General features: G+C 33.5%; 1 protein-coding gene across 1 annotated transcript; it reads right to left on the bottom strand.

Moving 5' to 3' along the window:
* Nucleotides 1-2,276: 2,276 nt before the first annotated feature.
* On the bottom strand, nucleotides 2,277-9,992 carry LOC102595110 (uncharacterized GTP-binding protein At5g64813). The gene is made up of 7 exons (XM_006367329.2): nucleotides 9,358-9,992; nucleotides 6,306-6,397; nucleotides 6,068-6,209; nucleotides 5,299-5,603; nucleotides 3,900-3,953; nucleotides 3,685-3,815; nucleotides 2,277-2,753 (listed from the first exon to the last, which is right to left on the bottom strand). Exons 1-7 carry the CDS (start codon nucleotides 9,449-9,451, stop codon nucleotides 2,567-2,569), a joined length of 1,005 nt encoding a protein of 334 aa, XP_006367391.1. The 5' UTR covers nucleotides 9,452-9,992; the 3' UTR covers nucleotides 2,277-2,566.
* Nucleotides 9,993-11,788: the final 1,796 nt, after the last annotated feature.

Below are 11,788 nucleotides of genomic sequence, written 5' to 3'. Positions count from 1 at the left end.
GCCCCCTCCCACCCCCCAAAAAAAATTTAAGTTTGCTTTTAAAAACTATTTTCAATTTCAAAAATTATTTTCTACTCTAGTAAAAATAAAAGATATTTTTCATTCATAAATCAAACACTAAAAATCTTTTCTGGAAAATATTTTCTACTCACCAACCAAACATGAGAAAATAAGTCAAAAATCAACTTGTTTTCCGGGAAAACATTTTCTAGGAAAACATTTTCCTTCATACCAAACACACCCTAAATGGAAAAGGATGTTTGTTTTTGGTATCAAAAGTACTCTTCCCATATAACTGAAGGACAACAAATATTCTCCCTTTTTAATGAACGGCCACTAGAGGCATCCAACGTATCAAAAATTTGCCTACCATGTTTTAACTAACGTGTATATATATGTCATGATCAGGACCGTGTTAATCTATAGGTCATTAAAGTCATTGCTTGGAGCCCCATCTTTTTGGGGGGCTCATTTTTAAAAAAAATTACTTATAAATGTTGTTTTTTTAATAAAAAAGTATTTACTACAAGTCTATGATTTCTACTGAGAAAATTGCATATGAGATTAATTTAGAACCTGAATTTCGTAAGAAACATTTTAATGAAAATATTGATAACGAAATCACAAAGTCCCTTGAAATTAGAGTTGATTACTTATAGTAGATGAAACTATTTTTTTCACTTCAAAATAGATACGAACCAATTGAAGCATATGGAAATATTTTTGGTTTCTTATTTAGTTGTAAAATTGAGTCCACTAGATGATGAGAATTTAAAAAAAACATTGTCTTAACATTGAACTTTATTTAACACATAATGTGTATATGGGGTGATTTTTCCTTAAAAGTATTAAGATAAATAATACAAATGGAAGATAATGATCTAATAAAAATACTCAATCAAATAAAAAGACTTGATTCTTTTCCAAATACACATTTGCTTATAGAATAATATTAACAGTTCATGTAATTGTTGCCTCAACCGAAAGAAGGTTTTTGAAATTAAAATTGATTAAATCTTATTTAAGATCAACAATGTCTTAAGAGAGATTGAATGGATTAGCTATATTATCAATTGAAAATGAATTATTTAAAATAAATTGATTATAAAATAGTAACTAATTATTTCGCATCTAAAAAAGCTTGAAAAATAGATTTTAAATAAAAGTATATATGATGAAAAAATAAAATATTAGATCCCCTCTCTTAAGTTTCGCTTTAGGCCCTCAATCTTGTTGAGTCGACCCTGCCCATCATCTTCAAATTTCGAGTCCACCTCAAAATATAAAGTATTACAAAGATTTTGATATAATATATGTATTACCAAACAATGGATAAATATAGAGCAACTTTCACATATAGGAAACACAAAATTCATATTTGTATGCTATAGCAAAGTTTGCATAATTGCGCTCCATAGCAAACATAAATATGTATATTTCGCTATACATATACTAAAGAAAGCAGTTGTATAATCTGTTTTGGTATACATATACAAAAGATCAATTGTATAAAGTGAGAGAGGCGAGTGAGCGAGCGAGATTTGAGAGAGCGGCGAGCGAGATTTGAGAGAGCGGCGAGCGAGATCTGGGAGAGGGGAACGAAAATATATGTATATATACAATTTTCACGCATTTTATACATTTGCGTTTTTGTATAAAGTGAGAGAGGTGAGTGAGAGAGCGAGATCTGTGAGAGGGGCGAGCGAGATCTAGGAGAGGGGAACGAAAATATATGTATATATACAATTTTCTCTCGCTTTATACAAACACAAAACGCACTTTATACACTTGCGTTTGTATAAAAACGAGAGAGGTGAGGGAGAGAACGAGAGTGGCGAGCGAGATTCACCAGGAGAGAGGTGAAATAGCAACAGTTTGCTATGGGGTACAATTAAATCAAACTATATTTATAGCATTTAATTTGAATTAGTAGTTTGCTATTATATACAATTTTCCCATAAATATAATACTAAAATTTATATCAAGATCAAATTCTTATTCCACACTAACCAAAGTCTCTTTCATTTCCTTCGCTAGAATTGCTGAATTGGGAAAGAATGTTTCGTGAATATAAGATTTAACCCTTAATTTATGAAAATTTTAATATTGAAAGTGAAAAATGTTAAAATATCCTTCTTCAAGGTACTCATACTCACCAAATTAGACATATTATCACTTTAGCTCTTATTAAATGGCATGTATAATGGAATTAAAAGGGCAATCGTTTTAATAACAGTAATTTCCGAACCAATTTCCATGCACACTAGAGTAAAAAATAAATAAACGAAGAGTGGGACATTATGTCATAGCAAATTTAACTACACTTGTACACCCCTTTAAATTTCTAATACAAAAACAAAGGAACAAAGAAATGGTGCACTCTATATCAAAGATCTTTGTATAAACTTCAAAGATCTTTGTATTATAAGCCTTTCAACTTTACCCTACAATTTCAAGAACCTCACAATGAGTTAAAAAGAATGAATTGAAACATTTTACAAGACAAGCTTTTCACAGATTATGTCCTGAAAATGTGTGTGATTATATTAAAAAGGAGGAACGATCATCAAACGTTGATATCTGAGCGCTTATATCTGGCACTGCTCATGTCTTGCGTGCTAGCAAATCTGGGGATGCTATAATTGTCAGGTGTGGACATGGGTTGCTGTGGGTAAAGAGTGGGAGGCGGTGTGAGATTGCGTTGAGCTGGTAAAGGAGGGAGTGTGTTGTACTTGTAAGAGTCACCGATATAACTGCAACAAGCGGAAGACAGATTATGAATACAATTAAAAGAACACGAAAACAAAGATGGAGATACTAAAGACAAGACGAGTAAGAAGGAACTGCTGTCACTGAATATGACACTACTCTAAAACATAAAAGTCTCCATCCAAATCAACCATAAACTCGTCTTGACACCGACACTTCAAAACAAGGATAACAAGCATTCATCCACTAGTAAGCACAAATACTAAAGGTGCAACGGCATAGCTTAAGGATAGCACTCAATTTTTCCGATTCGGCAGTTCAATCTATGATTAATCATTCATGGGCGTTGATAAGATCCATTCATTTAGCACCACCTTAGGTGAGTTAATCTTTATTGGACAGCTATCGAAATATTTTTTATGTGATCTTTTTCCCCATTCTCCTCCCCTTGCTTAAGGAAAGAGGAGTTATCTAATCATTCAAGATGGTCATGCCATTCTATCCATGACATTTGGGAAGTTCACCATAAATGGCAACAAGCCAAGCACCACTTCTTGGGTGATGGAACACCAGGTTTACAAACTACTGGGAAGGTAGACATTCAACTATGTTCACGTCCAACATGAAGAAAAAAAGACCTTACTATCATTGAAATATCAAACAGAAACCCATAATACAAAAATAACAAGTAATTTTGGAACAGATATGGAGCAGGTTGCTTTGTCGCACAATCCTTCATAGTTCGCTTATGTTGCTCGGACTCTCCAAAATGTTGGCACACCCAGGTTGGATCTTCCAAAATGCACTACTTTTAGAGGATCTGACATGCACATGTCAGCATTTTTGAAGAGCCGAACAACATAGGTTCACGGTCAGTGATCATCAACCAATCAACAACAAAAGATGGAACGTGTTTTTCTGTAAGTATGGAAGGCGTTAACAGCAGCCAATTTTCACTGAATTCAACAGGCATACCTTGAACTTTTACTTTTATACAAATGATCATCATCATTTGAAATTTCGCTCGATCCGTGTAGTGGTTTCTGAACTGGAGAAGACCAATGATTACCGGGTAGATCATCTGAGAAGTATCTCCTCCTGATTAACTGAAAATAGCGAACCCCACACTTCAATAATGTAGGATAGAGTAAGTAAATCTCACTTTAGATGCAAAGCAATAATATACAAACCATGCGGAAAAACTTCATGACAGCTTCTTTGTCATATCTTGCTCCCTTGGCAGCCTGCAAGATTTCAAGGAGTGAAAAACATTACACATGTGAATCCCTCGACACTTGCTTAAAAAGAAAATTGAACTTCTTATTCACCATTTATGAAAGACATGTATAAACTCAACATTCGCCATGATTATTAGTCACAAGACTTCTTACAGCCGGATGCATGTTTAAAATTTCGAGGAGAGTTGCTGGGCAGGGATTGTGGGGAGCAAGGGTGAAAGAAAACGACTGGGGTATAGAGAAAGCATATCTATCATTCAATTTGATAACAGGTTGGAGTGCATGTCCCACAACTCACTGCAACTGCTTCTTCATGTTTACCATAATTCTTATAGAGAAACCGACATTCACTGGCAAGTATCCTCACAATTAGCAAGCTCCTCAGAGAAAAATCAACTGATAGGAAATAGAAGCTGCTTATTTCATAAGCTTCCTATCTGAAAAGAAGCTAAAAGTTTTTTTCCTTTTGAAAGCTTCAGATTACCCAATACAACAAAGTAGCTATTGCTCTTTGCTACTTTTCTTTTTGAGGATTTGATTGCCATGCAATGAAAAGATAGCCTATGATGAGTAAGGCCAAAACAAATGCTTTAATTTGTCAAACTCAAAACACATGTCGATGAACAGCTTAGACCTACAAGAACGTCCTTCTAATAATGTAACTGAGACATGTAGCGAATAAAAGTTCAGCCATGAAGAAGAAAAAAATGATGGATAAAAAAAAAGGGATTTGAAAATTAATCTAGCAATTATTCAAATCTAATTAGCTCCAAACCAATAACAAAAGTGTGATCAGAAATTCTCAAGCTTGAAAAAACTACCGAAAAAAAGGAGAGAGATGAAGAAGGAAAACACATCCAGTCCCCTTGGTTCAGTTGGCAGATTATTTAAGTCAACAATCTCTTTCTTCATGTGCAAGACTGGCAACCAATTTTTTCATCTTCAAACACAAGAAAATGCAGGGGGGGTAGAGCTTAGGAGAAGGTTTGAGAATAGGGTAAGGTAATTTCCTTCAGATTTAAATAAGAAAAGAGTTTCAAACCGTAATGCATGCACCTCCCTAGACTGCTAACATTAATAAGCATTTTTAACCGAACGAGAAGAAGATGAAAACTTATATTGCTACGGCAATAAAGACTTGAATTGACAAGTGTAAACACTATGCGAGACCACAATGACAAGCTGATCTTAACGTACTAGCATGGATAAATAATTAAGAACCCTTCCGCATTAACAGCTTAAGCATCAGAAATTATGTTGCCTGAATTGTTTTTCATAACAAAACAAGATGCATCACTCTTTTAAAAGTTCTCATATGTGAATCAATACGATTTGTGTAGTATTAAATTACCGAAATAAGACCTCCACCACCAGGAAAACTCTCAGTCAGTGGGATCTCTTCACTTGAAGGAAGTAGACCTTGCTTCTCAACCCACTGCCGAGCCATATCAACAAGATTGCCACTGCTTCCTCTAACACCCTCGTTTGTAGCGATATCTGCTTTGTTGCCAATGACAATGTAAGGAACAGGGAGACCACCAGGACCTCCTGAAGCTAGAGGAGCTGAGAATGTCCCTGCTGTTGCTATCTCTACAGCCCACTTCTGCAAGCTTGTCTTTGTCCTTCTTTGAGATAGATCATATACAAAGATAACACCTAAGGTGGAAATTGAAAATCGTCCATATTAGTTTTCATCCGACCATCATCAGGATGAATAGTTATACAAAGTAATCTCTTCCCACCATCTTAGAGAAGAGAGATAGAGTATATAAAAGTAACACCTCGAGTGGAAATAAAAATGATTTCACCAGACTATCATCAGAACATTACATCACAGAAAGAGATTCGTCCATTAACCTTTCCCAAATGAAGGGAAAATGTAAGCAACAAAAAATTTGATAACAAACATGTAAAAACATCTCTGGTTTCTGTTTAAATAAACTCACATAATCAGTTCTCTAAAACATTTTCGTGCTTTAATCTTCTTCTGACATTAATGATCAGGTATCAGCTACAGGTCATTAGGTCATCCAGAATAGATATTGTAACTTGTACATGTTTGCACAAGAAAATAATTTTATGCATACAAAACAGTTTAAGAGATGAAGCTAGTTGCTCACCATTAATTTGTGAGTAGAACAGAGATCGGCAATCTTTGTAATGATCATGTCCTGATATATCCCAGAGTTCAATAAAAAAATCTCTCTCAGCATCACCTTTTATGCTAGTTGAGGAGCTACCAGAATTTCCATAAGTAGTGTGCTTTACAGAAGAAACAGGAAAAGATTAGTTTCGATATGACATGCATTCTCAGGACATTTTCATAGTATAGGAAGAACAAAATCCTGCGGATCATACTTTTACTCCAACTGTACAGCCAATTGTTTGAGGAGGACGAACGATGGAAGAACCATTGAGAATCAGATGAACAAGAGAAGTCTTCCCCACACCTACCAGAAAATATGAAGCAGAAAAATGGTGAAACTAGGAGTTGAAAACAAGGAATCGCTGTGTAGAAATAAAAAGGGAGAAGCTAATATCCTGAACTACTTACAAAGTCTGAATTCACAGGGGAAAAAGCTAACACCAAACAGGAAAGACTTGAACACTGAATAGAAGACTACATCAGGATGAACTTAGATTATACAAATTGAAGACAAAAATCTAGTGTACCCAACGAAACATTCCACCAGTGCTTCATCTAATGTATCCAGGACTGGGCTTTTCATGAAGGCTAAAAGCCAAGCACGACTATGAAAGCAAAAAAGTACACGGGAAAAGTATGAAGCAGTAAATGGAACACCTATTTTCACTATACTCCCAACTATTTCAAAAAAAACTATACTCCCAACTACATAAATTTCCATCCCCACAAATAAATTTTAAGTGGTGATCCTCAAAGCTATTTGTTTTGTTGCTGTTGCTTTGTTTTTTGAAAAATCAAATGGCGGTCCTCACAGACTATTAAAGGATCCAAAGAAGCTATAAGTTGTAATTCTTCCTTCACACAAATAAGGACAAATATCGGAGCTATGGAGTCATTGTTAGAAGTGGAATCTCAATTACTGGCAGCTTATCTAGCTTCCAAGTCCATTCGTGCATCATCTGTTACATAAATAATTGTCAAACTCCAAAAAGAGCTTCAAATTATTATTTTTAATTGAAACCCCCGAAAGGGCTTCAATTAGTCTAATCGTCTAAGTTAACAGACGATAAGAAGTCAACTAAACAATACCTGACATATACTTATCTGCATTTAAATTGCAGATAAGTATATGTCAAAGTAATATTTAATTGACATTTCAGCTTCTTATCATTTGTTTTTAAATACTTAGACAGTTGGACTAATTGAAGCACTTTTTTTTTTCTTTTTTTTTTCTTTTTTTTTGGGGGGTGGCATTTTCAGATGACTGATCTGTCAATTTTGTTCAAGATTTGTAGGATGCCATTGACTGATAATCCATTTCAGGGAAGTGTTACCTAAGCAGAAGAGACATAGAAGGGGGAGAGGCCGGGGGAAAAGGACAATATCTTGAGTCCACAAAGTGTAGTACTCAGGTTAACAGACTAAAAAATGGATCATTTACATGAATCCGTGCAACTAGCCCTTACTCAATAATGGCAAAGAAGTTAAAAAGTGAAAATCTCAAAGCTCGTCAGATTCGTGGAAGACTGCTGTGATTTCATGCAGTATTCCACACTACATGTCAAGGACAATGATGCTAGTCCAGCTTATTTTAAGTGGAAAAATCAAAGCTCGGAACGGGAAAAGTAAATATAAATATATACGGATCGTTGCAATATCCTTATCAAGTAGTATTTGGACTTTGAAACATTCCTAGATGTTCCGAAGTTAGAGGAATATCTCAGGGAGAACTTAAGAGAATTCAGGTAAATCCACTGTTGCCTAGTATAATGGAGCTGCATATGGAGTGAAAGGCCAGAGAACACAGAATAGGGGCATATTTTACTCTTGGAAAATTCAGGCATATCCACTGTTGCCTAGTGCACAGGTTATTCACCCTATGTATAAATGGAGCTGTAGATGGGGCTATAGGGCCAGAGAACACCGAATAGGGGCATATTTTACTTTCGGAACTTCTGATAAGTTAACAAAGTCACTACCACAGGAGCTTAATGCACTAGATGTACTAACTACTGATGTTAGCATCAAAAAACACTGCATTGACAACTAACAAAACTTTCAGTTTAAAATGCTTCGTCACATTTTGAATCTATGAGCATGCAACCTAAGGATGTTTAAGGGAAGAAATTCAGCAAACAATATCAATTGATTGTACTAAATGAAGGGCATTCAGAAGATCATATCCAAAACATTCAGTTCATTGCAACCAAAAAAAAAAGGATGGCATCCAAAGCATATTGATATAGTTTGGATTGAGCCACTGAACACAGAAGATGATTTATCAAGAGTCAATGAGGCTAATGTATGGTTGTACATACTTGTAAGAATGAATATATGTGCCAATATCTGTTGTCATCATAATATTGAAAGAAATTACTATTTTATTTCTTTCTTGATAGATATAGCATTGCAAAAATACTCTTAATAATCAGCTTTCCCCATACATTTACACCATTACCAAATAACCATCAAGATAGTGTTCAGTATCCCCTATAACATATTAGCAATCATCTCACCACAGCTATGAACCAGAATGTAACACAATAGTAAGACCTTGCACACTATAAATGACTTGGATCAATCATTACTATGTTTTTCAAACAAATGTAACAGTACGTAGTACCCATTATCCTCCAAATTTAGTAGGTTAAAAAAATCTTGCAGTTATAAACAGTTTAATGTCTCATTACCAATTCTTATATAACAATAGAAAACAACAACTCTTAGTTTCTAAATAAATACTGCATCATCTTGTATTGACCTAAAATTTTCAATTGCGAAAAGTCCAAAAGAACCTATGTCTTTGTTTTTATGGATAAAGGTGGGGTCTGGGCCAGTTGTGCACACCTCAAGTATTCAACCGAGCACTCGCTACATATGATCACTTTCACATGCATCGAGTAACTCCGCACACTAAGGCCTAAACAGATGAGAAGAAATAACCAAGTGTTCTGCCTCTATAAGGATTTGGAACCCTGATTTCCCATAACATCCACCCACTTCATTGATAGCTAAGACACATCCTCCGTCCTCGAGTCCAGCCTAAAACCAACTATGTCGATAGATCAGAGACCTCATACTATTAGCATCTATTGGTTATCTCCAGTCTTCAATCATTTCTGAATCTATGCAACTATATTTTACCATCAAACACCAAGCTACAAACTAGAAACCAAATTCAACAAGATACATAACAAGGAAGATACATAAGAAAAATATAATCAAAAGATGGAAACTAAAAACATTTGCATTGTAGCTCAATACCTGAATCTCCAACAACAAGCACCCTAACTTGTCCACAAGGTGGACCACCATTCTGTTCTTTAGTCTCCCTTTCCCTTTCCCTCCAAAACATCATCTCCTCAAAAACCCCAAATCAAAACCAACAGAAAAGATCCAAAAAATTTTACAAAAATAAAATTTTCAAACCAACCCAAATCAGATAATCAACTCAAGTTACCATAAAACACACTGAATCTCCACAACAAACAACAATTCTTCAAAACCCATCACATTACAAACATACCCATGAAGCACTTCAATATGAACAACCCATTTTTTTTCAAATACCCATAAGATTCAAAACCATACACTGGATTAACCCAAAACCCAATACAGTAGATCTATCAACAAATCTTGAAATGAGTGATTTCAACTAGTTATATTTTGCATCAAAAAACGAATTGGGTGTTCTGGGTTTCACTGATTTCTTGGTTTTACAGCAGTATAGTATGATTGAAGTATATATTTTGTAAACTTTGTGGGAAGATTTGTGTAGAGATCGAGCAAGATTGTTCATCAAGAGCTACGAAAAGACAGTTTAGACGGTTGATTCACCGACCAGAATTTTGGAAGCCCAAAAGGCTGGTTGTAGCCCAATTACATTAGGCCTCATCCATGTACTCTTTTTAAGGAATATTTGGGTTTATATTATTTGTGGGGAAAATTATGCAGAACAACAAACATTTAGCCTATATTAGGTATTATAGCCATAGTTTAAAAAATTGTAATTTACGGCTATAGTTTCCTTAATTCTTGTTATTTGTCTAATTTGTATAAATCCAAATTTTGTATAATTCGGTTTCTAATTGTATAAATCCAGAATTTTGTATATGTTTTACCCTACCTATTTGTATACAATTTATGAAAAAATCATAATAAATTACCCATTTTTTATATTGGCAAGTGAAATATACAAATGGAGTTTTGAAAATTCATAAATGTATAGATACAAAATTTTGTATATAATTACTATATTTGTATATTCGCAAACGAAATATACAACGGACAGAAATATACAAATTGCATCCTCCATAGCAAACAGAACTATAGCTATGGAGCGAAATTATACAAATTGTAGTTATAGAGCCTTATAATATCTATTATGCTTGTTGTTTCTAAAAAAAAATCTTATTTTTGCAAACTTTCAGGACTGTTTGGTTGGGAACAAGTTATTCCGAGATTAATTATCTTGTGATAAGTTATTTCATCATGTATATTGGATAACTTATCTCATCACTAAGATATAAATAGTGGAATAAATAATCTCAGGAGTGCCTAATACCTCCAACCAAACACTAAATAAAATAATTTTGCATTTTATCTCTGAAATTATTACTATAACTTATACCTCGCACCAAATGACTTCTGATATGGATCAAAATCTTGTCGAAGCTAAACTTATGAGATATGCGTCAAAAATTTAGCTTACTAAGATCAAACTTTAAATTTGTATGTCTAAAGTTTGAAGTATCAATGAGTCTAAATTTTGCGAGTAATTTTCCTAAAGTTTAAACTGTTAGTTCCATTCTAATCTGTGTTTATAAAAGAGAAATTCAACAAGTCACACTTGATTTGAACTTAATTTTCACATTCAAAATTCAAGACTTGTTTTTTCAAATTTCGAGATAATTACATTTTGGATAGCTCTAAAACAAAATGAGTAGTTGATAAATGTATATATTTTGTATATTAAGTATAAATATACATATAATATACCTAATTATTATATTAGATTTTGTATATTTTGACTAGTGCCTGCAATCAATTTTGGATGAGGGGCCAAAAATAAAGAAAAAAACATTTTAAGATAGTGTTTTAATTTAAAAAGGAAGAGCAATTTTATCTGAAGTTACTTGTATTAACTGCCAATTAAATACTTTGAAAGAACTCCTTATAAATTAAATGGAAAATTTTAATTTTAATTTTCGTTTTCGTTTTCGTTTTCGTTTTTATTTTCTTTTTCTTTTTCATTTTAATTTTAATTTTAATTTTAATTTTAATTTTTCCTTGCAGATATTTATCCTTTATCTAGTTCCCTACCAAACTTGAGCAAAACCAAGTTGGCCCAATACAAAAACATTTGGATCTATCCAATAATAAAACAATCTTTTGGATGAATAAATGGACAATTTCTTAAATTTGTTAGTGAATTTTATTTAAATACTCGAGTTATATTTTGCCCGGATTAAGTATTTGAACACATGATAAAATATTCTTGTTAAACATTTTTCAATTCAAATTTTATGGAATTTCTTTTTTTCTGGCTGCTCTCAAAAGTCATCCATACATAAGTTAACCACTCACAATATGTCACACTCTTTAATTATATGCATTAACCTCAATAATCGGTAAAATTTCATGCATATTCCAACTAATATATAGATGTGTAAATCAAAGAAAGAGACATATTTTA

The sequence above is a fragment of the Solanum tuberosum genome, unplaced genomic scaffold (assembly GCF_000226075.1).
Source record: "Solanum tuberosum cultivar DM 1-3 516 R44 unplaced genomic scaffold, SolTub_3.0 scf00704, whole genome shotgun sequence".
In the NCBI taxonomy this organism is placed as follows: domain Eukaryota; kingdom Viridiplantae; phylum Streptophyta; class Magnoliopsida; order Solanales; family Solanaceae; genus Solanum; species Solanum tuberosum.
The sequence above is the reverse complement of the archived record's forward strand: the minus strand, read 5'-3'. Positions and strand labels throughout refer to the sequence as shown.